This window comes from Cavia porcellus, unplaced genomic scaffold (assembly GCF_034190915.1).
Source record: "Cavia porcellus strain 051 isolate PalLab524CR breed Dunkin Hartley unplaced genomic scaffold, mCavPor4.1 scaffold_32, whole genome shotgun sequence".
NCBI classification, from domain to species: domain Eukaryota; kingdom Metazoa; phylum Chordata; class Mammalia; order Rodentia; family Caviidae; genus Cavia; species Cavia porcellus.
This window is the reverse complement of record NW_026947515.1, coordinates 31,065,946-31,093,263: the sequence shown is the minus strand read 5'-3', so window position 1 is coordinate 31,093,263 and position 27,318 is coordinate 31,065,946. Positions and strand designations below refer to the sequence as shown.

The 27,318-nt window shown below is 53.9% G+C and overlaps 1 protein-coding gene across 1 annotated transcript in view; it reads right to left on the bottom strand.

The window, feature by feature from the left end:
* Tbcd (tubulin folding cofactor D) overlaps positions 1-27,318 on the bottom strand; it is a 159,392-nt gene that overhangs the window by 3,038 nt on the left and 129,036 nt on the right. The window contains exons 23-37 of the mRNA XM_003464918.5: positions 24,847-24,878; positions 17,752-17,814; positions 16,946-17,022; positions 15,505-15,586; positions 13,610-13,728; positions 12,245-12,336; positions 11,572-11,712; positions 7,901-7,984; positions 7,096-7,254; positions 6,876-7,014; positions 5,608-5,729; positions 5,059-5,136; positions 1,248-1,337; positions 832-919; positions 109-218 (exon numbers count right to left, since the gene is read on the bottom strand). Coding sequence (XP_003464966.2) covers positions 109-218; positions 832-919; positions 1,248-1,337; positions 5,059-5,136; positions 5,608-5,729; positions 6,876-7,014; positions 7,096-7,254; positions 7,901-7,984; positions 11,572-11,712; positions 12,245-12,336; positions 13,610-13,728; positions 15,505-15,586; positions 16,946-17,022; positions 17,752-17,814; positions 24,847-24,878 — 1,476 coding nt within the window. The remainder of the gene's footprint in view (positions 1-108; positions 219-831; positions 920-1,247; positions 1,338-5,058; positions 5,137-5,607; positions 5,730-6,875; positions 7,015-7,095; positions 7,255-7,900; positions 7,985-11,571; positions 11,713-12,244; positions 12,337-13,609; positions 13,729-15,504; positions 15,587-16,945; positions 17,023-17,751; positions 17,815-24,846; positions 24,879-27,318) is intronic.

Here is a 27,318-nt window from a genome sequence, read left to right as displayed (position 1 = left end):
TGTTGAGCTGGCTAGGGTTGAAGTGTCCCCTTCCTCCCTCAGAGGGCCTGAGCCGCCGCCTCGCCCAGCCTCAGCAAGACAGGGGCAGGCACTCAGGTCCCCACTCACCAGGCCGTGTCACTGAGCACAGCCATGACCTCATCTAGGACGTCAGCACTCAGCACACCGCTGTAAGTGAGCACCATCTCGTACACCTGGCTCGCTGTGGCTTTCCGGATCTGGGAAGGACAGAACATCAGTGATAAGAAACAGCATGGTCAGGGAGCCTGAGGTCCCATAGTGACCCCGAAGGAGTACCCTTTGGGGTAGGACAGTGCCCTTGGAGGGCACAGGGCAGGAGAGGAGACTTCCTGAGGCCTCAGGACTGTCCTGTCACTGTCAGGAAGCCACTGCTGCTCTTCTCCACCCCCGAAATCCATATTCTCAGTGGTCCAGGAAGGCTGGGCTGAGGGTTCAGCCACCCAACCTGATAGCCACTGCATTCTGCAAGCCACTCCCACCTCTTAAAAAAGGTCACCCAGGGCCAGGTCCTGAGTTCTCAGAGCCAGAGGGAAAAGGAAGTCTGGGCAGTCTCCACAATGAGAGCTGGGCTCTGGTGAAGGGTGCCATCCATCAGTGGGACAAGCCCTAAGTCCCTTAGGACTTGCCTGGGTTCTGAGGTCCTGAACGCAGCCTGGACGCAGACCCAGCCACACTTCCCTGCCTGGAGCCTCTGCCCACGCTGTGGGGCACCTACAGCGCACCCTGCACTCCATCGGTTTCCCAGCCCGCGTCAGTCCCAGCTGCATGTGCTGGCTTTAAAGGCCTCTGTCTGTAGGGGCCGACACTCACCACGGGGAATGGGTGGCAGAGGAGCAGCATGAGCTGCAGGAGCACTTTCTTTCTCACGTCGCCACAGAACTGCACCATGCCGCAGAGGCTGCAGGAACAAGCCAGAGGGATGTGAGGCCAGGCAGGCCAGGCCCCAGGGCTCCCGAGACCACCAGCAAGGTCGAGGCGGTGGAGACCAGGAGGCATGGCACAGGATTTAGGGTGCAAGGACACTTCAGAGAGCCTGGCAGCTGCCCACCTGTGAAGTGCCCCTAACCTGCTATGTCACCCAACCTCTGCGCCTATGGCGCAGTGGAGGTGTTTGCCCAGTGGCCTTACCTCTCGTCACAACTGCTGCAGACAAACATGCAACCTGGGCACTTACAGAACATGAGCCCCCTCCAGTGCAGTTCTAGACCAGGCCACTTGAAACTTACACTGCGATGCTGGACCGAAGCTTCTGGATGTCTTTTGACTTCTTGATCTCTTCTTTACAGAGTGCAAGCAATCTCACACAGAAGGGATGGCTGTAAGGAAAACACAGTGTTCTAGAGCGAAGCTTCCAGGGCAGTGACAAGGGGCCAGTGGTGGCACCCACGGGCCACTGCCACTGTAAAGCCACCAGAGGGCCCATTCACCAGGGCACACTGGGCAGGAAGCAGAGACTGGCTCCCTGACCATCTGGCAGGTGCAGCAAAGGAGAGAAGCCTGTCTGTCTAACCCAAAAGCATGCTGTCCATGATTTTCCCTGATCCGAGGCAGCCTGGCTCTCGCAGAGTTACAGTGCCCATAACAGACCCCAAGAAAGCCGGAGAATTTCATGGTCCTGAGCAAAGACACACAAAGGTTAAGCAGGAAAACACACCTTTCTAGGTAGCCTCAAGCTGGCACCACTGCTCCAGAGCTGGCCTAGGACAGCATGGCTGCCCTGGGCCCAAGTGGTAGAGGTGGCCTTGACCCGAGACCCCCACTGCCACTCATGTGGGACCCTCTCACCCTGGCTCCCACCAACCATCATGCTGCTGAGGGCTATGGTCACTCTGGTCCCAAGTCCACTCAAAGGCACAGCTATCCAGAGCTTCCCTCAAAACGGTGCTCAATTTCCCTGTGCTCTAGCCCCTGGCCATGTGTGCACCAAAGCTCTGTCAGGACTTTAAAGCCTATGCCACAGTCATCTCCGTCCACACCAGCACCTGCTGAGCCCAGCACTGAGTCCATCTGACAGGCCCCAGCTACACTGGCCGCACCATTCTCTGTCTTGGGAAGGACAAGGCCAGACAGGAAGGGCACAGCGTGGCCTCCCACTCTCTCCCCTGACACGTCTCACTCAAGGTAGTGTCTACAAAGACCAGTGACCCCTCAGCCCCACTCCCACCAGCCCAGCCCCTGGCTCCCCTTTTCACTGGCCATTGAGGATTCATGCAGCAGCAGCTGCAGCAGATACCATCACCAGCTCCAGGGGCAAGCGGGCTCTTCCTGGGCTGGGGCTGTGCTGGACACCTGGACTCTAGGGGAGGTGGCCAAAGCCTGTTCTGTCAACACCCAGCTGAAGGTACTATCAGGAGAGGTGTAGACAAGTGTCCCTACCCTCCCTGAAGGGCTGCAGCTGAGCACCATGAGACATGGTCCTCACCCAGGCCTCACCTCACACAGACATGCAGCTCCATACATGCGTCCCAAGCACGCTCCACTCATGGCCAGGGCGGGGCTGCACAAGAGATGCAAACATGCACACCAAAACCAAGAAGACTCCACAAGTGAACGCAGCAGGGTTCAGAAACATAAGCATCTTGAGTCAGCAGCTGAAGGCACATGAGGGGTAATGAGGCAAGAGAAAGGCAGCTGTGAAGATGCAGAGCTGAAGCGCAGTGGCGAGACACAAGACAGTGACACAATACAGGACCTGAGCACCAAGCTTCCCGTGGGACGTGGGAGCCAGAGCAGGAGACACAGCACACAGCGAGGGCAAAGCACCTAGCATTCTACTCTTCAGATGAGGCACCAAGAGCGCTGGGGTGTTCTCTGGAAAGCAGAGATGAGACAAGGCCATGAAGGGCAGAACGTAATGAGAGAGAACAAGCAGTAGATGTGGACTGTAAGATGAGGCCACCTGAGGCTGGGGATTTAGCTCAGTATAAGTGCCTGCCTGGCAAGTGCAAGGTTGCGAGTTCAATCCCCAGTACAAAAGGGAAAAAAAAAAAAAAAAATGAAGCTAACTTCACAGTGACTGGGAAGAAGCAAGCAGCAGGTAAGCCAGACCCACATGCACCATCCTCCGTGCAGTCTAAAAAGATGAAATACTGGAATGGGTAACCATTAAGAGACAGGAAAAAAGTACAAAGTCCCCCCAAAAGATATGAGCAAAGTGGAATGAGAAAAATGATTCAGGTAATCAAAGTGATGGCAAGAGATGGGGGGAGGTGGTAAATACAAAACCAGGGGAAACACCGCCCTGTGGCAGAGTCAGCTGCCAGCCACACAGGTGCACACCTGTGACTCAGCTACATGGGAGACTGCAGAAGATCGAAAAGCTAAGGGTGGCCTCGGCGAGAGAGCCAGGCCCTGTCTCATGAAATAAAAAACTGAAGCTGAGATTAAATGAAATAAATTAAAGGACCCAGCTAAAGATAATCAGAATTTTTACAGACTGCAGACTATTAATAGCAGGCATTCAAAAAACACAGTGGTGCCATGGCTCACAAACACAATTCTCTTCATGATTCTGGTTGCAAACCAAACTGGATGAGAACCAAATCAGATTTCCCCAGGAGCTCAACCCTGAACCTAACCACTGAATTTGCTTTGGTTCTCGTTCAACTTGGTTTGTGACCAGAATCATGGAATGAATCACGTTCTTGAACCAAGTGCCATGAGCTTGATCCTCAGTCCATGGACACACAAGCTTGATTCTTTCCACGAGTCTGGAAAAGATGACCACATTAAAGCTCATGGAGAAAGATGGTCACTGTCATGTTTGCTGCCCAACACGGAATTCACAAACATAAACAAACTGTTGGCAAACAAAAACATTCGTGAATCAAGATTCCACTGTACAAATATGAAATACTGAAAGTCAAAGAAAAAAATGTAAGTTCAAAGTTACTAGAAGCAATAAAAAGACAAAGAGGATAAGCAAAAAGCATCTCTAGCAATGGAAAGGGTCATTCCATATTGAGTCAACCCTGATCTTGTATAGGCCAAAAACACAGTCTGAAAATCCATGAAGCAAAAATTGACAAACTAGAATTTTTAAAAAGCTGTATCACAGCAGGAGATTTTCCCCACCATCTTATGTCTTATTTTGAAACACACATACACTGAAGGGGACCTTAGCAGGCTGCACACACAGCATGAACATGGTGACAGCAGAACATGCTGGGTGTGGCTGCTGGCACAGTCCTCCCCATGGCAGCCAGAGCCAAAACAATGCGCTAGCACTTGTTAAAAGGGTAACTTCAAGGTTAAGATTCAGAACACATCCAGGGCATCCAGCGAAGCTGGGATCCACCTTTCTGCCCAAAGCAGTGACCTCAGCAGGATTCAGGAGATGAACGCTGCAGGGGAGGCAGCCAGGCCCAGGGCCCTGAGAAACGAGAGGCAAGGGGCTGAGTCCTGGTCAGCTGGGAGAGCCAGGAGGCCTCATGACTGGGGAAAGGGCCCCCAGAGAGAACAGGAAAGCCCACCTGCTCCCAGCCAGGGAGGAAAGCTTAGAAAGTCAACAGCAGCACGCAGAGACCTTGGCAGTGGGAGAAAGTCAACCCGAGACATAGCCCTGGATTCCCTAAGCATTAAAAGTGGTATCAGAAAGGTCAGACTCTTCCTGGAAACTTCAGTGCCCCAGATGCAGGGAAGTCTGCATGTAGGAAGAGCCAGCAAGCATTCAAAGCATCAGGGAATGACAGTTACAACAGGATCAAGCCAGCGCAGCACCCTGAGGGCATGGGAACAGCATGTCACATGGTGGTGTGGATGCCCCCACAAGAGGCACAAGGCCCTCGGTGAATAGAGGGCACAGACTGCTGCAGCCCCTGCCTGCTACCCACGAAGCCAGCCAGGCCCTTCCCATAGCTCAGGCTCCACAGCACCTGTTGTGAGTGGCCCCAGCCCCACCAAGGCTGCTGTGTGGAACCCTGAGCCCATGCACACTGGAAGGGAGTTCTGGGTTCTGAATGCAGGTCTGAGCACTGCCTCTTTAAAATGTAAGCTACTTGGGAATGAAGCCAGTGGGGTGGGACAGGTGAGCCTCACTTTTCCTCCTTGGTGAAAATGTCCAAGCATCCATTAGCCAACATCTGATCCAGCGTCTTCAGCAGCGACACAGACACCCTGCAGGGAGGAAATTCACATGAGACTATGCCATCTCCCAGGGTACACAGGAACGTGGGAAGGGCCAGACAGACACAGGGTCCACACATTGACTGAGGCCTCCAGGCCACTGCATAGAGAGGGCAGTGTCCCCAGTCCGGGGCCAAGGCAAGTCAGTTCTCACAGCGCCTTTCGTCCTAGGGGGTGCCGCTCACTGAGGCCCGGAGCCTTCCTGCAACCAGGATCCAGTTGAGCGCGCCTGGTGCACAGCTCAGACCACTTTGCTGCCAGGGTACGAAGATGGCCCAAGGGCAGGCGAAGAGGAAACAGGAAAGCAGGCATGGCCCGGTGGCACACAGCGTGTAAGTCGAGCCTCGCCCTTTCCTGCTGCACGGGTGAACCTGGCCACTGCTCCCCAGACCCCCACAGATAGGACAGTGACAGCCCTGCACACCGTCTCTTCCCAGCCTGCCTGCCAAAGGTACCACTTGCCTGTCATTTAGGAGGTTGTCTTCAAAGACCTGCAGGAGGGTCTCACTGAAGCTGCCCAGGGCCTGGGGGTCCTGCTGAATCCCCTTCATGTACTCAAAGAAGCTTTGGGTGGAATGCTTGACCTGCAATGCCAAAGGGGCCTTGAGTTCACGGCAACTGAGTGCCAGGAGGCTACAAGGTCCCGAAGGGCCACAGGTGCTTGCCAGAGTGAAGACAGGCACACAGCCCCGCCACAAGGCACACATTGGAACACAATCCTCTGGACAGTAGCACCCCACACCTGTGCCATGAGGTAGTGCCTGGGCTGCAGGTGGTATCAGTACCAGCTACAAGAGTTCCAGAGCTCGGCGGGCCCAGAGCCCAGATGCACCCAGGCCTCCATGGAGGATCAGAACAGAACCAGAACTGGACCCAGGACAGACACAGGCCCCGATCAGAGCCGAACAGTCCTGAAATGAGAGCCCCTGGCCTGCCTGCTAGTTGAGCACCACTATGAGGAGAAGGTAGGTGCATGGCAGCCCTGGCAGCATGCTGGGGCCTGGACTTGGGAACATGTCAAACCCCATCCCCAGAAGTGGAGACACAGCAGACGGAAGCACGGCAGGAGGCAGCGAGAGCCCCAGGCAGCATCTGAGTGGAAAGAGCTCGTGCAGAGAGCACAGAGCACCTTCAGGCAGCACTGCAGCCCGAGGAAGCAGCCGTGCGTGTCCAGGGCAGTTGGGGCTGCTACATGGCCGCACAGGGAGCAAAGGCTTCTCATAGCTGCTGCGCACTCTAACACACTTTGCCCTCCTCAGACAGTACGCAGATGGGAAGCTTGCAGACATGGATCTTGCCTCACAGCAGCAGATCCATCCAGATGTGCAAACCCTGGTTTTCAGGCAGCTCCTTTATGGCAAGGCCACAAAAGGCCCCAAAACATCAGCTACACTTGTGACAGAGCTGCCAATGGGGTCCAGGAACTGTCAAAACAGCCACTGCCCCTCAGAACGCTTGACACATTGCCAAGTTCAGCCACACCGATGTCCAGCATCTGCCCAGGGAGCCCAGTTCACTTGGCCTCTTTGACCACAGGCAAGGCGCCGGACCCAACCCAAGGAGCCCATGAGAGACATGGAGAAAGACTGGCCCATGGAGACAGAAAACACGCAGCTGACAGAAGAGACACTGCTAACTCCCTCACGTACCTGGCCCTGGCCCCGGCCCTACCCCCAAGGAAGAAAAAGATGCCCTGTCCCCTGCCCCTGCCCAGCCAGAGGCCTCCTCACCGTTGACTTGGTCAGGCCACCCACAGACACGGCCAGTCCCAGCAGCACGTGGTAGCGGTAGGTGGGAAGCCCCAGGAGTTGGGTGATGCGAGGGAAGGCCTGTGAGGCTGCGTTCCAGTTCACAGTGGCCACGTCGGACCTGCAAGAGAGCAGATTCCTCGCAGCCTGCCTGGATCACTGTGCATGGAGGTGGGGTGGGGGGTGTTGTGTGCAGCAGTACCTGGGGAATAGTACTTCTAGTTCCTTGCGGTGGGGCACGTGGGGGACAGGGGAACTGTCAAAGTGCAGGAGCGTCAGGAACACGTGGGCAGCGTGGGCACGTAATCGGTCGATCTTCTCGCTTGCCTGCTGGGCCACGCGGCACATGACTTGCTCACAGCTGCAGACCAAGGGCAGCACAGTCAGTCCATGATACATGAGGCCACATGGGCTTTTTATCATTTGCAGCTGCCACAGGAACCTTGGGACAGGCAGTGGAGCCTACAACTCCAGCTGATGGGCCATGCCCACCCTGCCACCCTGATCCCTGCCACCTTTTCCTGGGATGCCACAGTGCACCAGCACTGACAAGGTCTCAGGGAGAAGAGTGGCAAAGATAGAATGACAGGCAGGGTGGCAGACAAGGAGGCTGGGGACAGGGAAGGACTCAGGCTGAGAAAGCAAGTGACTGTGAAGAGATAGTCCAGTCAGGTGACCAGGGCCCGGAGGCCTGCTCCACATTGCAGCTCCACTGATAGCACAGCCCAAGGACCTGGCAAGGTGCACAGGAAGGCAGAGACCCATGGCAAGGAAACCGAGGTCACAAGCAAGTGATGATGGCTGTCTGTCAGGAGTGGCTTCAGTCTGGGTCTGAGCCTGGCAGTGCCCTGGTCTTGTCCCCTAAACTGCCATCCCAGTGCTAGGCTGGGGAAGGCTGGGAGCCTTGTCCTGGGTGCCAAGTAGAAGCAAGACTGTTCACAAGCCGAAGACTGTGGAGTGAGGACAGCAGCAAGATAGACTGGGAAGCTGGCCTTTGTGACACTCACACGTGTGCCTCAATAAGTGCAGGCTGCGTCTGTGCCAGCAGCAGAGTCAGGTCCATCAGGCTGGTCATGGCGGCCTCACGGACCCTGCAGGACAAGGAGATGCAAGAAGATCGGCGTGCGGTGGGATTCAGGCTCTGGGCCGGCTGCCCTCCCTGGCCCAGCAAGCACAGCACCATGGGCAGCCAGCCAGGTTCCTCCCAGGAAGAGCAAGTCCATGGACCACTGCAGCCTGCTGGGAGAACAAACACTCACGGGAGGCTCCTGGGCACACTTGGACCAAGCACAGGGCAAGCCCTGCTGCTCCTCTGCAAAAGGTTAGGAAGCCACCAGAGGTACCACAGTCCCTAGCAGTGGAGAGTGTGCCCCTTGTCATCAGGAGAACTGAGGGAGCCTGGCCCCTGTGCTAAGCCCGCAGACACAGAAGAGCACACCCTGCTTCCAGGCCCCAGACCCCAGGACCTACTCTCTGGGAAGACCCTACCTTCAGCCTAGGTCAGAAAAGCCCAATGTGTGCAGTGTAGCACAAGGCCAGCACGTGCAGACCTTGCCAGAGTGAACAGCTTTGGACATGGGTGCTGTGTGTTGAAATCAGGACAAGGCAGCACGCAGCCTCAAGAGAGGGGCCCTGCCTGTCCAGGTTTCTACTGTGAGGACCAGGGCCACCCGAGAGGGCACAGACATGGGCTGACCTCAGAACCATGCCAGGGGCAGACACAGGTGTGCTGACAGCCTGCCCTGCACCACCGCCTTGGACAGCACTGGGAGATGGCGGTATGCAGTCAGGTCCCAGGGAGGCACAGGCATGGCCATGGCGGCCCAGCACCACATCCCACCCCTCCAGTGGGCTCCCTGGTAACTACAGGGGCATGGCCTTTAACCCATACTGCAGGACTCGGACAGATTGATCAGCAGAGCTGGTATGGTGGCCACCGAATGTGCCAGGACAAGTCGGGGTAGCCCACACAGCACAACAGGGGACATGGGGGAAGCCCAGGAAGTACACGGATGGGGGCATCAACCACGTGGGGGGAGGGGCACTAGCCGCAAAGCATGCTAGGAACTCAATGGAGGGCTGACGCACACAGCTCCTTTCCTACTGTGTGACAGCTCTGGAGCTGGGAAGCAGGGAGCAGGAGGAAGGCTGAGCCTGCACCCTGGGCCCCAGTGGCCCCTTCAGGAACCAGGAAAGGCCACAGCCCAGAAGTCAGACACTCCTCATGGTACCAGCTGCATCCCAGGATGAAGCCAGACCTATCGTCATGAGCCCTGGCCCAACCGAACATCAACTGATGGAGAAACCACACAGCCCAAACCCCATGACTTACATTTCGATTAAAAGTTACAAACACTTAAAAAATAATAAACACAAAATAGTAAAAGGAGACCCACAAATGACATGGCCACTTCCGTAAATATGCAGCACACTTACAACAACCATTTTTTAAAAAACGAGTATGCTGGGGGCTGGAGGTTTAGCTCAGCAGCATAAGCGCCTGCCTTGCAAGCAGGCAGTCGTGAGTTCGATCCCCGGTACCGATAAAAAGGAAAAAGACAAAGACAAAAAAAAAAAAAAACGAGTATGCTGAAGGAAAAAAAGAGAAAAAAATGATCTGGGCATGGTGGCACATGCCTATGATCCTAGCACTTGGGAGGCTGAGACAGGAGGATCACTGCAAATTCAAGACCATCCAAAGCTCAAGGCCAGCGTGAACGGCATAGCAAAACCCTGTTTCAAAAAGACAGAAAGAAAGGAAAAAAGAAAAAAAAGAGGGAAAGAGAAAATGACAAAAATAAATGAAAGATAGAATTTCTGAAAGAACCGAGTCACTAAAAAGAGTCCAAATATACAAAGCTGGCAGTCGAGCACCCACCAAAGGGCCCCCCACTGCACAGAGGTGACCTGGGGAGTGTCCGTCAACACCAGACAGAGCCACATCCACACGGGAGGCCACCGCGGCAGCACTGGCCAGCACCTGTCCTCTGGGCACTGCTCCAGGGGCCGTGGCAGCCACCACAGCCCAATGGCAAAGCCCACCACTTACTTCCCTGGCAAACTGAGAGCAACTGCTGTCATTCAGCACTCTGGGAACAGAGGGCTCCCAGAAAAACCACCCAGGTCTACATGGACCCGACAAGAGGACTTCAGACCCTTCTCATGGGAAGACACTGACACAGGCCGCCCAACAAGGCAGGGGCTGCTGCTCAGGGATGGGAGCTTCTGGGGCTGGGCTGCTGAAGGATACGCTGAAGGACAGGCAGACAGCGGTCCGAGGCAGCACCCTGCTACAGAGCCCTCAGCTGCATGGCAAGTCTGCCCCATCCCTCCGCGCTGGGAGGACGTCAGCCCTTCCCGCACAGAAGCCCCCACGTACTCTGTGCCCCCAGGAGCCAGCGGACCTGAAGGCGGAGAGCAGTGCCTCTGCAACGGAGGCAGGAAAGGTGCTCACAACAGAAGGGAAGCCGGGGGCCATGGAGGTGCTCTAATGGAACCGCAGATGGTAAAGACAGAGTGAAACTGAGAACTGTACTGGAAGACCTCAACAGCAGAGGGAGAGGAGAGGCACTACTGCTAAATACAGACCTGCAGCATCCACACAATGAACGATGAGAGAAAAGAAAATCAAAATGCAGCTTCAAGACTGACAGGTGGCGACTGCTGAGTGTTCAGAGTGGGAGGAGCCACCAGCCGACCTCCAGCACTGGACCAGAAGGGCCACGTGCCCAAAACGGGAGGGGTTGAGGTGAGGGGCTGTGTGCAGGACGGGCGCAGAGGAAATGGCCAGGCATCCAGAACAAGGAGAGGAGCTGAATGGTCAGGTATCTAGGAATGCACAATGGAGGGCAGCTGGTCAGATGTCCTGGCCTGGAGGAAAGGAGACAATCTGTTCTGTCCAGGACCGGAGGACAGGGGCAGGACAGCATAGAAAGAAACAAAGACCCAAACATTCCCAGCATCATGGGGCAGCTCACACCTTCTTTTCAAGCTCAGATTGCCAAGCAACTTCCTTGCAACCCTAGCAAAACACACTCCAACTCATAGTGCTCCCCAGTCCAGCTCCTGCCGGCCCCAAGAGCATGGACAAGAGACACCTTCAGAGCCCTCAGGGTTCCCCCTCCCACTCAGAGCAGGCCCAGGCGGCAAGAAGACAACCTCACATGGGAGGAGAAACTCGGGGACCCAGGACTGCGGGATGGACATGAGCACAGTGACAGCTGATGGCTCAGGACCCTTTGGAACAAACTGGCTCCCAGGGGTCACCTGTCATGCAGGTCCAGGGAAGGAAGGAGGATGCGTGGTGGAATCTGGCCCTTGGCTCTACACACCAATTCTGCCTGAAATCCTCTACGCTCCTCCCCAGGATGCACTGCTCCCACTCTTCCCAGCGCTCTGTGAGGCAGGCACTGCTGACAGGACACAGGAGTCTCAGCACTGACCTCCACACAGGACTCCCAACCTGAGCTCTGCAGGTTTCTCTCTCTGTCAACAGGAGCACCATGAGGGACAGGTGCGGGGAGGCCCACAAGGTGCTGCAGCCCCAAGGAAGGTGGGAGGACACATGCAGCACAAGGAGCCAGGTAAGGACCTCGCCCTGGACAGACTGTCCCGTGACATCAGTGCCTAACACTAGGGTAACAGCATGAAACACCACGACTACAGACGCCACTCTTACCAGGCCCCCACGTCGCCCCTGCTGTCTGTGGTGTAGTCACCCATGCAGCCCAGCAGTATTGTGTACACCTGGGCAACGTTCTGTCTGCACACAGCTTCATCCGGAGCCGCCTCAGCCTTCACACCCACAGTCTGGCAGATTCTGAAATGGAAACGTGTAAAGTGCACACCTCCGCCTTGCAGCCCGGCCTGCGGGCCACAATGGCCAGGTGTGGCTTCCTGTGCACAGCACAGGTGAGATGGCACCCTGCCTCCAGGTCCCGCCCAGCCTCCGCACCCCCAGCCTCAGGCTGGTAAAGAGATTAACGCTTGGGAACAGCAGGAGGCCGCATGGTCTCCACATTCTCTGCTGGCCTCTGGGAAGGCAAGTCCCTTGGTTACTGACACATTATCAGCATCACTGGTGCTCAGGTGGTCCAGGAGCCCACTATGTCCAGGAGAGTGCTCTGCTGAGCTGCACCCTTGGCCCAGCAGTGCCCTGTCTTATGTGAGCAGGAGCTGAGGCTGCCCAGTCCTCCAGGGCTCTCGAAGCAGTTCCTATGTGAAGACGCAGCCACTTGACAGGTTTTGCTCATCGTAACGGCACCAAGCTGGAAATGTGCCCTACAATCCTCTGAGCAGGGGGAACGCATGAGCAGAGGGCTGGGGAGCAGGCAGCACCTCCTCATGCTCACCTTGCAATGGCCCTCAAGCTGTCCCTCCTGGCCTCAGCAAAGCCCATGTCCTTCGAGGAGGTGCGGGTGACCACACTCAGACCATCCAGGACCTAAGGGTGACAGACAGAAGAGCGTCAGCTACAGAGGAAAGTGACTTGGCAGAGGTGTGGCCCTGCGCTGGGGCACAGCAGGGGCCAGGGCTCTGCAGGCAGCTTATGTAGGGGGCAGGGGCCACGGTGTGGTGTGGAAGGGCACATGGTCTTCCCCACTGCCTAGCCCAGCCCTGACCCCACACATCCCAGCATGGTGGGCCCATGGCCCAGCCCAAGTCAGTCTGAGCCACACTAGCAGCCATCACTGCTCCATTCATGTAAGCAACATCTCTAAGCCTGCTGTATGGTGTTTGTATTTCAGAAGAACACAGGGTGGGATCTTAGGCAAGCAGTACCCCACAGCCCTCCTTCCCACTGACGAGGGGGCCCAGGTCACGGAGGAAAGCACAACAGAGCTTGTTCCCACTGTGTCCAGTGTGGTCCAGGGATGTCTGGCAGCAGGGTCAGTGGGGCTGAGTGTGGTGTTTCCCCGGAAAAGGAAAGTACAAGTGTTCAGTGGACCAAGGCTGACAGGACAAAAAGACTCAAGCTTTCCAAGGCCCCTGGAAATGCACCTCATCCCTTGGATACTTCCTGGGAGCAGAGGCAGGGGTCAAGACAAGCACACATGACCACCAAGACAGAGGATGGTCAAGGACAGAGTCGCTCACAAAGAGGCCAAGGAGGTGATCACAGCAAGCAGCAGTCAGGCCCACGTGAGCATTGCATGTGTGTATGTATGTGTGCGCGCGTGTGACATGAGCATCTTTGGACACATCAGCCTCGGCACATTGCTCAGTAGCAGATGGTGGTGGAGAAACGCTTGGCTCCACAAGGTCACAGGCTCTGGGCAAGGTACGCAGCGTGCCCAGGAGGCCCAAGGCCCCTGCCTGGCACACACACACCAGCATTCTGCCTGCAGCTGCTCCCCGCAGACTGCTGCTGCCTCGGGGTCCAGGCAAAATCTAAACAGGCAGAGCCTGAATGCTGGGGCAGAGACACACAGCCAGCTGCCTCCGCACACACTGGCAGGCCCTCACCTGGCCTCAGCCAAGATGAGATGCAAGCGTGGCGGCAACGTGCTACCACCAAGGAGAGCAGCTCTTGAGAACTCCACCACTGCCGCACCTCAGCATACTCTCCAGCCAGTCCCTCAGGAGCAGTCTTGCACATGCTCAGGAGCAGACCAGCTCCCCTCTCTGCCCTCCAGACACCACACACACCAGGCAAGTCCCCTAGTCACAGGCACGCACACGTGCGCACACACACACACACACCATGTCATCCTCACCTGCCGGAGTCGGCCTTGAAGAAGGAAGCAGGGCAGGGCACCCAGGGCAGATGCAAAGCCACAGCGAACCATCTCCTCCGGGCTCTGGAGCTCGACAAGGTACCTCGGGATGAGCACCTCTACAGACAGGAAGCGGGTATGAGAGAGGGACACACAAGCAGGACAGTGCCCAAGGAGGATGGCAGTGCTTCCGGCTTCTGAGGAGACACGCCTCCAAGGTGACACACACCCAAGATGTACCCAAGAACTTTGACAAAGTGTGTGAAGACTTCTGTGAGGTTTTAGCCATCACTTCCTTCTTGGGAAAATGAACAAAGGAAAGGTCCCCTGCCTGGGTAGAGCAGATCTGCTTGATGCTGACCCCGAGGACACTGGGACAGGGACACAATTGTGAGCGGGATGGGCCAGGAAGACAGTGGTGCACAGTGCCCAGTGCTGAGAGCAGAGGCTAGGGAAAGGCCAGTGGTAAGCAACAAGCACAGGCAGAAAGAGGACCGCTGACTGTGAGCATGGGGCTCAGGGCCAGTGAGGGAAAACTGAGGGGAGTGAGCCACAAGCTCTTCCTGAAAACACAGCTCAGGTGCAGGCAGGCTGGCATCCCACAGGGACCCCAACTGCAAGGGCCCAGACCCCTTCCCCCCACTCTGCTGCACAGGAAGGCTCCTGGGAGGCATACAGGCACACCTGGGTGTCTGCTGTCCACAGGTGGTGGGGAAAAACACCAGATGCTAATTTACATGCACACTGAAATATATTCACTCTGAAACCATGACAAACCTCCCACAACCTCTAATTACGTCAATTTCACAGTCAATAGGGAATTTCAAAATATCATTTCTTTAATTTTTAGGAATCAGACGTGGTCCTCTCTTCTTACTAGTCTACTCTTTTAAAAAATAAATACAAAATAATATTATATAATATTACCTGCTGAAAACAACAGTGTAAAATACACACATGTATGTCAGAGCTCAGATTAAAGACGATTTGTTTTTTCCTGCACGTGACTGCTTACATATGTATAATTTTAGTGTTTTAAATACTTCTGACATGATTGTAATGCAAGTCCTATAATATAATAAATATTATACAGTAGGCCAGCAGAGCATGGGAATGTTTTTTAATCTAACGAATAGCACCTGTGAACTCGCTCCTATAGCCCAGACATCAGAAATCAATCCCACATCACACAGGTCAGATCCGGGCTGTGCATAGGGTATCCAGGCTCGGGGAAGATGAACACAGGAGGACACCTTACTCTAACCTGGCAGGGAGGACAGAAGAGCAGTGTGCCCTGGCAGCTCAATGTCACCAGCACATGACGTGGACACAGCCTGCAGAGGAGGCATGTGCGGCACTGGGCGTGTGGCCAAAGGCCAAGGGGAGTGGACAGTAGGGCGGTGTCAACACTGTGACAGACTACAGGGTTGAGCATAGCGGTACCAGGAAGCCACCAAAGGCAGAAGCACAGAGGTGACAAATGAAATGGGAGGAGGAGGCTGAAGAAGAGAGAGTGCAAGAACAAGAAGACCCATAAGGAGCTCCAGAGGCATGAAAGGAATCTCCTACGACAAAAACTGGATATAAGTTCACTTATAAAGATAGTTTACAAAAGCACAGAAAACATGGGCCACTGTGCCGTGGGATGGCACTGCCATGTTCCAGGATGTCTGTCTGGCACTATCACCCACAGCATGAGACCTCGGCAAGCAGCCTGGCCCTGCAGGACCCATGGGGACACAGTGTGGCCAGCTTCTTCCCACCCTACCAGCACTGGGCACCTGGTGTGGCCCCAGATCAGCTCCGCCACAGCTGGGCCACCAACAGGTCTGCCACCCACTTCTGGCCCCATCTCCCTGGCTCTGTCCTCAGCAGCTAGAGCGGTGGTCACTCACCTTGGATGGCGGGACTGGCCTCCCGGGGCTCTTTCTGGTAGTACTCACTGCAGACAGCAGCCAGGGCTGACACGGCTGTATCCTAGACAGGAGAACATGAGTGCACAAGGCTCTAAAACCACACTGGAGAAACTCACATGAGTCACACTGCCCCCGAAGCATGTCTGCTCTGATATGCAGGCCACCATGCCCACACCCGCACACTGGACAGGGAGCCCACCCTCCAACCTGGCACTCTTCCTGGTAGAAGCAGTGGTGCAGGATGACACACACTGTTAAAGGGGCGAGAGCTCAAGGTCGTACTGCATGTGATATATTCAGAGGACAGTGGTATCCAGCGGGTGTGAGGAACACAAGTGGGTGGTAGGTGAGGAAGACCAGGCCACACAGCACAGGTCCCACAGAGCCCAATCCCAAAGCCACCATGGAGCAGGCAATGCTGCACCGCAGTAGTAGGAGCTGACAGTGGCATCTCCTTGGACCTTAAGATGCACCAGTCGGGAAGGACCAGACTCTCAATTCCAGCCTCCCATGACGACAGCCACACCCCGAAACATAGTTCTTTCTTCTTCCCCTCACAGCCAGGGGCCAGGGCCACCACAGCAGCCTGGGCAGACCCAGTGGGAGCCTCATCCAGGGGGGCACATCACAGAGATGTCTCTTGTATGGACTTAGAAGCAAACAGTACCAAGAGCAGTACAGTGTGAATCAATCACAGTTATTTGTAGAAAGGAAATATGGAGGTACTGTTGCCCAAATCCATCCAGCAAGACTATGATCATACAGGATGATAAAGTGATGGCCTGATAAACCAGCCAGTTTTGGTGGTTCACCTGGAGGCAGGAGGATTCCAGGTCCAACTCCAGCCTGGGCAAATCAGTGAGACTCTGTGTCAAAATAAAAAATGGACTGGGCAAAAAAATTTTAAAGGCCCTGGGTTCAATCCTTAGTACCAAAAATAAATAAAACAAGAAAGTGGAAGACACACCCTAGTGGCCCAGGGAGGCTGACACGGGGCAGGACAAAAGAGGACCGACTGACCATTCCTGGTGTTACCCTCTCATGGCTCACCCAACCCCATGGAGTGACTGCTCTTAGGGAGGCTGACCCAGGACTGCGGCTCTGCCTTCACCCAGGCACATCATAAATGGATAGTTAGTTCCAAAGACAAACCCCCTGCTCAGACTCTGCCTGAGCAGACATTCCCCTTAGCGCAAAGGGAAGCATTTTAAGGTGAGTGTAACTCTAAAGCCAGAAGCAACACAAGAAGACATCTGGGGCTTTCTCGGCCATGCCAAGTCTCCCAGTTAAGAGTCAGGTGCACAGTACCATCTGGGTGTGGGGATGGGGTCTGCCATGCTGAGCCAAGACCTATGATGTGCACACCCTCTGAGATGCTCCCTAGCATGCATGCTGTGCACCCAGGGGCCGCCTCACACACCTTTATCCGCTGTCTGGACTGGCTTGAGACAAGGTGGAGATTTCTCAGCGTGTCATCTATCAGCCACTGCCAGCCATCTAGGGAGGAAACAGACTCTGCTCAGCCAGCTCAGGACATCGAGTAAAATGCACACAGCAAACACCCAGCTGACGCTTTTGGTGTCGTCAGCGGCTCCAGTGACTCTGAGAAGCCCGCCAAGCACCTTGTGGGCACCAGAGCACCGCAGAGCCAGGCCACGGGGCTGAGACACTGTCAGGCTGGGCTGCACATAGCGATGCTGGCCCCAGAACCAGGGTCTCAGCATCAGGCTCTGGCAACACAGCCACCACCAGAAGCTTCAAGTGGCCTCTTCCTTTCAGTCTCCCTCAGTCTTCTGCCCCTACCAACAGAAGCCCAAATATTCAGCTCAACTCCATTCACAACTAAGTTGGAAAGTACTCTTAAAACAGAAAATGAGTGTCTGGATACCAGCAGGCAAGCAGGCCTCGGAGGAGGACAGAGGCCCTGGGTGGTGCCAGTTCTGGCACAGGAGGCATGAAGGCCTCTAGCATGTCACCTGCCCTCTAGGAGACAGGACTGACCATGCAGGCCCAGCCATGGGCACGCAGCCAGAGCACCGTCACCGTGAACACTGAGGACAGTTGGGCTGGGGCTCCGGAGGTAGGCAGGAGCCCACAGCAAGTCGAGAAGAGGGGTCCCTTCCCAACGCAGGCTCTTCACCTGACCCAGAAGCTCATCTCCTACATTGGGCTGAAGCGGCTATAAGGGAAACTGCCGCCATGGCGTCCTGGGGAGAAAAGACTCACCGATGACAGGGTCACCTTTGAAAGGCATTCTGGAGAGGGTCAGTTTCTCTATCAGGACACACACTAGGAAAAAGGGGAAATATCACATCACTGCCCTGAGAGTGCTCCTCGCCCTGTGACCTCCCTGAGCTGCAGCCACACACGCTCCCTCCCTTTAGCTCACTAGCTACCCTGTGGCAACTCGTTGCTCCTCAGCTGGGCAGCAGCACGATATTCGGCACCGGCCAGACACAGATGCCCACAGAGAGTCCCACCTGTCATGTGTCTCCATGAGCACAGTGCTGCCCTAGGCCCAGCTCAGGCCCTGGGACATGTGCTGTGGAGGGTCGCACAAGTTAGGCTTTACATGAGCCAGGCCATCGGCACAGTGACAGGAAAAAGTCACTGTGGGGAAAGTCAGACTGTCTCACAGACGGAGGACATGCTGTTCTCATAGGCAGCCACCAGAACCCACAGTGGGGGCAAGCAGGGGCCGGGGTTTGGAGGTGGTGGGAAAGGGACACTCAAGTCCGAAGAGCAGCGGGTACCCAGGGTCCAGGCTGGAAGACAGGGGGTGGCCAGGGGCAGGACAGAGGCAGCCAGCCCCCTGTGGAGAACACAGCAGGGAAGCGGACAGCTCTCAAGCTCAGTTCCTGAGCAGTTCTGAGGTAAGGCATGGTGAGTCCTGACCACCCGTGTGTACTGTCACCAGGGATTGAAGAAGTGACCACAACACCTGCAGGAAGGGCAGGCCAGCACGGGAACACAGGACATAGCAAAAGCTCCCAGATGCAGTCTGAGGAAAAGGCCCTCCCATCTGGTGGGGAGTCTGGTAGGAAAGCCCACAGCTTGGAGTAGGGCTCTCCCTAACCTTGGATCTCCCCAGCTTTCCCCAGGGCCTGATGCAGAGATGCCCATACCCACCCTGTCCCCTGCCTAGAAAAATCACCTGGCAGTAAACAAAGCATAGGGAGCGCCAGGTTTCCTTCTTTTACGGTAACAGAGTCATTGCCAGTCAGCGGGGCTGACCAGGATGCGAACCGGGACACAGTGCTTGGCACAATGGCCAGCACAGGGTGAGCTGGCACACACCCCTTGGGCAGCCCCCAACACCAACACTGCACAGAAATGCCACGCTGCTGAGACTCTCCTAGGTGCTCCTTAGGTTCCTGTACCCTGGCCCACAGAACCTGTGGTCCTGGACACACACCACCAAGGCTTCCTTCTTCCTGGGCTAGTGATAGCCACTGTCCACTAGAGGGGCCGCGCAGGAACCCACAGGGCACCCTGGGAATAATACTGACCCCCTCACAGCTCACAGCTACGTGACCTGAGCTGGCAGGAAAGCAGAGGCCCCTGGACGGAACTGGCAGCTTCGGTAGTGCCCATTTCTCCAGTCCCCTCTTCCCCCATTATCAATGACACAACCAAGGGACATCTCACAAGCCCTCTCAACAGATGTGTGGCATTCTGCTGGATGGAAAGCACTTTACTCAGAATTTCTTCTGAACTTCCCATTTCTGACACTGTAAACAAATGGCTGTAAGCAGTGTGTGGACCACAGGGCCCCATCACTTTTGGAGCACTGTCCCCGCAGGTTATAACCAATTCTGTAGGTACAAAAGGAGAAGAACTCCAGCCTTCAGGGTCCACACTATCCACAGCCCCTGGAAAGTGCATCTTGCCATCCTCCCCAGCCCCGTCAGCAGCTGCCCACCCTAGGCTGCCGGGCCTCACACCTAGGCACAGCTCCTCTCCTCCGGCTTGCTCTCTCACAGTAACAGCCCATGGCGGGCAGCCTTACCTTTTACTGGCAATTCCAGGAGGTCTTTCAACAGCAGTACCAACACTTCAGTACATGTTTGGCTTAATAACATCACATATCGCACACTCTTCCACATCTAGGCATGCGTAACTTTCTTTCTGTGTCTGGTTGTAGACTACTGTTAATGCAGTTATGTGGTATGGGCCAAAAGCCACAAACACAACACAAGGCCCTTGTTACTGTTGGGGAGCACATTCACTGCAGAGGCAGCTATGACAGAGGTGTAGACCTTGCACCCAGGCCAGAGAGGGACACTGCACCATTGTGTCTTCGCTTTTACGCAGATCTGAGATATTCTAAACTGAAACCTTTTTCAAGGAATAATGTCCCCAAAACTGTCTGAAGATTTCTGTTCTCAGTGGATCACGTGCAGTGTCACTGCTGCATAGCAGGGACAGTTTCATCTTCCAGTGGTCCACTCGCTCACCGAGTGACACTGTCACCCAGACCAGAGATGCCTCTGATGCAGGCACTGGCTACGGCTTCCCTGGGTCTGCTCTTTCAGTCTGCTCCCTGTTCCTAGGAAAACAGCATGCTGTTTCAAATGGAATTGTTTTAAGAGTATATTTTAAGGGCTAGAAAATGCAAGGCTCCACTCTTTTAAAATTTTATCCTAGAAATATGAACTTGAATGCATTTTTATCAAGGTAACAAAGGGAGGAAAAGCACATGAAAAGACGTTCACAACTGCAAATAACATGTTCTGCAAGACAAGAAAACATTCTAATAAATTAGAACTTGACAGATGAGTGGTGTCTTGCAGTACACAATGCCAAATGCCACGTGATCACAACTGAGCCAGCTGCCTCCCTGTTCTGCCCTCTCCTCCCCGACCCCACTCACTGCAGGGTTGTGGGTGATCTTCTCTCAAAGCAAAAAGTTACAGAGCAGTCTCCTCTGCAGAGGAGGAGACAAAGGTGGACGAGTCCTTGACTTTAAATCAGATTAGCGAGATACGGAAAATGTGGGAAAGGCAGAGAAGCAACACCCAAAAAGGCTGCACCAGTGCAAGAAAGCTGTTTAACAACAACGCAATGTCACGTTTCTGAAAAATTCTCAAAAGGAGGCAAAAGCAAGTGTCACTGGACAGGTTCCTGTCACAGTTGCATGAAAAGACAAAGACTCCACTGAGCTGGCAGCCAGCAATGGTTCTGTTAGGGACAGTGAAAGTCGTTCCAAACAATAACCCTCCTCTTGTCTCACTCACACCATCGAGGAAGGTTTGCAAGATAAGCACAGGTTAATTTGTTTTTCTTTATATTTTGTATTTTATTATTTTATATTCAGTATTACAGTCATTTTTATATGAATATTTTAGATTGTGGAATGAGTCATCTGAGTTTCCATTACTTTCTATGGAGAAATTTGCTGTGATATACAAGTGCTTTGAATTACAGGCATGTTTCTGGAACAAATTATCTCGCAAACCAAGGTTTCACTATACACATGAAATGCGAATGTCACCACAGGCCTATTCCAACAGCTGGGATTTCAGCAGTGCTGATGCCGACATCAAACCCGAGTGAAGACCTGGAAACATGCAGCTCACAGCTGCGTATCAGGTATGGCACATTTTTGCATTCTCTTAGAGTGGACAGGGAGACAACTCAGCCAAGGATCCCAGCACAGTCTTCCTTGAGATGAGAAAAGCTAGGACCACACAAACCTGTGCAGAAGTACTGGTGCCCTACTGCCCACAGCAAAGCTGGCAACAGGCTGACGGGTAGATGGTCAGACACACTATTGATAAAAGGAGGAAAATATCAAGGGTCACATGTTCACAGAAAGCCCAGCTCATGAGACCCCAGCAAGAGTCCACCTGCACAGCTCTAAGAACAGCAGCAAGGGCGGGCAGAGCAGTAGTTGCTGGGACAAAGAGGGGTGGCGGCTGGTATCTCTGACACAAATGGACACAAGGCCTAAGGTTGTGCAGAACTAGAATCGTGCCTGCTCCGACCATGTGGGAGCCTGAGGAGACTGAGGAAGGCCAAGAGTGCGGTCAGACAAGTGACACCAGAGTCACAGCCTGGCCAGGACACCGTGCAGTCACAAAAGAGGTTACCACAGGGAAGCTAAGTCAAAGACACATAGTTCTAACCCTAACTGTGTCAACTGCTGTGAGTCTATAGTTATTCAAAATGAAAAAATAAATTGTGTGTAAAGTAACAGACAAGTAATTCCAATCAACCTTCCATCTAAGACATCTTTAATGATGGAACCTGGGCCTGCAGTAAAAGATCTCACTTGTGGCTTGGATTGACAATAGAAATGCGCAGGGGCAGAGGCAACCAGAGTACACAGAGGTATGGATGTTGCCCTAGAGAGGAGCACGCTGCCACCACCTCTAGCACACTGCTCTCCAGCCCTTAGAAACAACACAGTTATGCTGTGTGGGACAGCTAAGCAAAGGTTTCAAATCATGCTCAGCACGCTCAAGAGGGTACGAGAAATGGCTGAAAACCACACAGGGACACAGGAGCCAGAAAGAAAGGCAATGACAATCTGAAGGATAAAACACCAAAATTCAGAATTTATAAATGGGGTTTTCTGCGTAGGGGAGTTCTTTAGCTTTGTTTTTAAGATAGGGTCCTGCTAAGCTGTCCAGCTGGGCTACCCAAAGGGGAGACCTGATAGATGGGCTTAAAAGCAGGTAAGAGACAGCTGAAGAGAAAATTAATGATAATGGAACACAGATCAGAAGAAAAATTCGGACTGAATCTTACACATAAGCAAGAAGAGTATATGATACAGCCTATGAAAGAGGCCAGCATGGAAGACTAATGTTCCAAAAGGAGAGGAGAAACAGAAAAGCAGGACGTGAGGGAAGGGCTGGAAAGGTCCCCAAGCGACCAAAATATCTCTAAACAACTACAGATTCCAGGCCTATCATGACCCGCCAGAGCTGTAACTGCTAAAAACCAGAGATAAAAACCAACTTACTAATGAGACCAAGGAAGCAGACTCCCAGTGGAGCAGTACAGGTACCAGCAGCCACCTCTCCACAAACCCAGAAACGAGCCTGGGCTAGGAGACATCACTCTGAAAGGTGACGAATATGGACTACAGCTCCAGCCATAGAGGCCCCCGCAGGTGAAGGTGGAAAAGGGGATCCTGTAGCATCCCTGCAGCATCTGTCCTTCAGGCAGGACAGAAACGCCCAATGGTGGCCTCAGCACATCCTGCCCAGGGAGCCTCCCAGCAAAGCAGGGGACGCAGGAGCAGTGGCCACCCTCAGGGCAAATACCTCAGGCCTAGAGGGCAGATGATGCCATGCTTTGGTGACAGTAAAGGTGCCTTTTATACATCTCTGGACCAAACCAGAGGTTCTGGTCCTTAGGCGACATGATGGAGGCCATTCCTACAGGCAGAGGGTACAGGAGGCGTGGAGGATGGTGGGGTGGCCGCTGCATGGGCTGTGGGCAGTGGTGCAGTGGGCAAACTCACAGGAGGCAACCCGATGGCACTGCACTAGGCCCTGAGCATACATGTGCCCATGCTTGTGCCACCACTGCCTGCCCCAAGACAGTGACCACCTGGTTCCTAACAGACAGTTGGCGTGGCCATGCAGTGGAGCCTGGCAGTCCAAGCCACAGCATATACTACAGTGACAGGAGATGCAAGGACATAAGAGACACTTATCTCCTGGTGTGAAAGTCACTGCTGCTGAGGCAGAAAGATTAGGCTTCCAAGCAGTTACACAGTCTGACCCCAGCTGGGTTCCGCAGTCATGGCCCAGGGACAGCACGCGAGTCTTGCCTTCAGAAAGCCCAACCTGGGCCCTGAGCTGGCTTGGGGGAGGAGGCAAAAATCTGGCTTCCTTCACCACAACCCACCCACAGCTCACCATCACACAGATGGGGACATGGACTAAGGCCATCCTGTAGCAGTGCAGGACAGGGCATCAGGAGCGCGGTCAGCGAAGGCCAGCCCTCCCACTGTCAGGCTGCAGCTTCCCCAGGAAGGCCAGCCTGAAATGAGCGTGTGCGTCAACACTGCATCTGGACAAGCTATGTGCATCCCTCCTCCCACTCCACAGCAGCCTCTGCAGATGAAGCAGCTCAACCATGCTGAGCCCACAGGCAACAAGGCTCCACAGCCTTCCCTGGGCCTCAGAACCCCAAAAGCAGCTCCCAGCCAGATTTTTGCCTCCTCCCCCAAGCCAGCTCAGGGCCCAGGTTGGGCTTTCTGAAGGCAAGACTCGCGTGCTGTCCCTGGGCCATGACTGCGGAACCCAAAGGTGAAGCCTGCCACAGCTACTACTGGCCTCAGTCGCCTCTGCCTTGTAGGGGCCCTGCATCCTACTCCCAAGTCCCAGGGGCTTCACGGTGGCTCCAGGGCACACCTCCAGTGTGGGAGTGCTTCTCCTCCAGCCTGGAAGCCACACCCACCTTGCCATGCACTGCACCGTGTGCCCTGCCAGGCTCCACACAGGCCCACATGGCACCACGGGTACTACTGCTCACGCCAGTCCTGGGAGCCCTCGGTTCCACCTTCTGGGTGGCAGGCTTTCCACCCAACACCAGGTCCTGCAAGGCTGATGATGCCAGACCCTGTCCCACCTATGCCCAGGCTCCACACAACCCTATGCTACCAAGAGACAACTTGGGACTCACAGCAGCCCTGCTGGGGGTTGCCAAGGGACACAAGGAACACTCAGAAGGACGTCCCCTAGGTGTAGCTTCTGAGCCAGCACAACAGGCCACAGGGCAGCATGGCCAGCACAGGAGCTGCTACGGCACTGAAGGCTCTAACACCCCACAAAGGCCATGCCTGGAGCACTAAGGGCTTCCACTAACCAGGACCTTCTCCCCAGCCCCCAGGGTAGCTCAGTGTACCTGTGCAGCCTTCCCTGATCAGGCACCTGGGAGCATTCCTGAGAAGCATCAACAACCAAACAGGCTTCAGGGAATCTAGATATCCACCTGCTGGTATCACGTGAGCTCCTAGCAGATAACATAAAACTCTACTCCAGAAGTCCTTCTCTGTACTACAGCTATTTTAAGCTCTACTAGAGAAAAAGGGAGGAAGACTCCACAGATCTCGTCATCTCAGTGAGAGATGGGGCACCTCTGCTCACCTTACCCAGAGCATTCACCCAGCTATTCCAGTGTGTCAGACTGGGCAGAGAACTCAGGTACACACACCAGCAGCATGGGGAGCTAGTCACACAAGAGTATGGGACCTTCAGGCCACAAGAGAGCCCTGCCCAAAATGTCACTGTGTTAGAGGAGTGACGTCAGAGCCACAGGATCTCTCTCCTCCAAGGCTGGAGTGAAGGCCCTCCGACCTACCTGCTTGTCTCATGAGTTCTCCTCCAAGGCCCCTGAAAAACCAATGAGAATGTATAGGGTTAAAACTCTCAGTCCATGAAGCCACAAGAAACATCTTTATCAAGTACTTTGGGTGCCAAGAAACACTAGAGCCCTGGTGGCGAACCTACAGTATGTACTTTTTTTTTTTTTTTTTTTTGAGATAAAAGATGTTATGTATGAGTTGATTTGCTAAACTAAAACCTCAGTATTCAGGTTAAATTGCAGTGTTGGCACTTGGCAATAAATAAGTGGGTTTGGGGTTGCAGTTTGGTCTCTCTCAAAGATTTACCATCACTGCATTACATAAAGTATTAACGAGCTGAACTCATTCCTCAAATATGGACTACCTTTGCGGAAAGGCATGAGATGCTGTGAGACTCACTTCTGTGGTCTCTGTTGTGGTGGGCTGATTTGACTCTGCCTTTCTGTGAGACCCCGTAAATAGTGCAGGCACCAACCATTGTGCATGGCACAGTTCAACCTTTGCCACAAGGGCATCAGAAAGACCACCACGCAGTCCACAGGAGACCACTAATATTCTGCCACAAGCAAGCTGAAGGCAGGTCAGTCTGTCCTTCAAGGCAGCAAGGTCTGGATTTGCCTACTGCCTCACACAGTTACAACACTAGATAAAATACGTGTGAGAGACAAGATCAGGGCAGAAGACATGGACCAAGGCACTCCAACACTGAGGAGGCCGAGGGGAAGCTTTCAGGTACACTGTGCGTGTGAAGCTCCAGCAAGGCCCAGCTGTCATACTCAACTGTGAATAAAACAGAAGCAGGCAAGGCCATGTGAATGGAATAGAGGGCAGTGTGATCTGCGGCTGACATCAAGGAAGGGCCTGTGCTGGCCTGCAAGAAGACAGGGGATAAGGCAGACCAATTCTTGGAGCCCACCTGGGCCAGAAACAGATGTCAGCCAGAAGCACTAGCCTCAGTGTGCATGGGATACCAGGCTGGACTCCCAAAGAGCTCCTCAGTACCAGGGATTCTGCTCCAGACATACTCAGCAAGGCCCCAGAGCAAGCTTGAAGGACCCAAACGTAACAGAAACCAAGCCATTGTTACTGAAAGAATACAACCATCTTGCAATGTGTGTAAGTCAGTGATTCAGAAAGCTGAAAAAGAGGGGCCACAAGTTCAAAGCCAGAGACACTCTCAAAACAGAGGAGGAGGAGGAAGAGGGGTAGGGGAGGGGAGGAAAGAGGAAGGGGGAGGGAGAAGAAGGACAAAGAGGAGGAAGAAAAGGAAGATAAGGAGAAGAGGAAGAAGGAGAAGAGGAAGAAGAAAAGAAGAGGAGGAAGAAGAAAAAGAGAAGAAACAAAAAAAGAAGTGTAACAAAACCCAGTTTCAGTCATGTGAATTTCACAAAATGCAAATCCAATAGAGAATTTTCAAGAAGACATGAATAACATGACCACAGTGGAAACAATCGATGAAACGAAGCCCAGCAAGGCCCACACTGGGGAAGTATGCACGCAAATGCTGCACGACAGCCACCCCCTCTCCACAGGTCCACAGAGGCAGGGTAACGGGGTGAAGAGAAGAAGCATAAAAAACACACATGGGGAACTTCCAGATCTTTTTAAAAAATACAATCTGAAACGAAAAATTTTGCTAAATGTAATTAACATCAGATTAGAAAGAGAATAAAATTTTGAATTTCAGGGACAGAAAGCAGATACTGTAGGGAGATACAAACTATCTAGAAATAAGTTTTGTTATGTGCAAATTATTACTCAGAAGTTTTAAATTAATCTACCAGGCAGCAACAGCAGAATGAAGACCTCCCATTTCTCCTCCACCAGTGTGTGGGCAAGTGAGGAGGGAACCTAGGCTCTGGGGAGTGCACACCCAAGGGAGAGTGCTCGGGACCATGCCTGCCTCTCCCAAGCCTCTCGCACTGAGTCTCCTGTTGCAGACCTAGAGCAACCCCCAACACTGCTCAGAAATACCCTGCCAGCCCAAACAGCCATGCATGGAGGTGCCGATGCCCATAAGGAGCCTATGGTTCTGTTCAGAGAGCGCAGTGCCTGCTTTAGACACACAAGGCTACCACAGACTCCACTGCCCCACCTCCTCAGGAAAGTCAAATTACTCCTCCATGGTGCTTCCGTTCTGTGCTGCACACGTGCCAGAAAACAATTAAGAAATTTTACTCAAACCTGCACAGGGTTCAGGAGAAGGCTGGGACAAAAGCAGGAATGGAACAAGTTTCAGAAGACCTCATTAGAAAGAAATGCTGCTGGTAAGGGAATTGTGAGGTGACGACAGCCAGGCCTGACAGGCCACAAGAACCAGGGCAAGCACTACCATCTGGCTGTCCATCCACCACAGCAAGAGAAGCAAACATGGGCAGACTCAGCATCCGATGCAGAGCTTGGGTCAGGACCCGCCAGGAGCTGTGATAGCTCAGGAAGATTCACACAAGGAGCACTTAAATGAACCA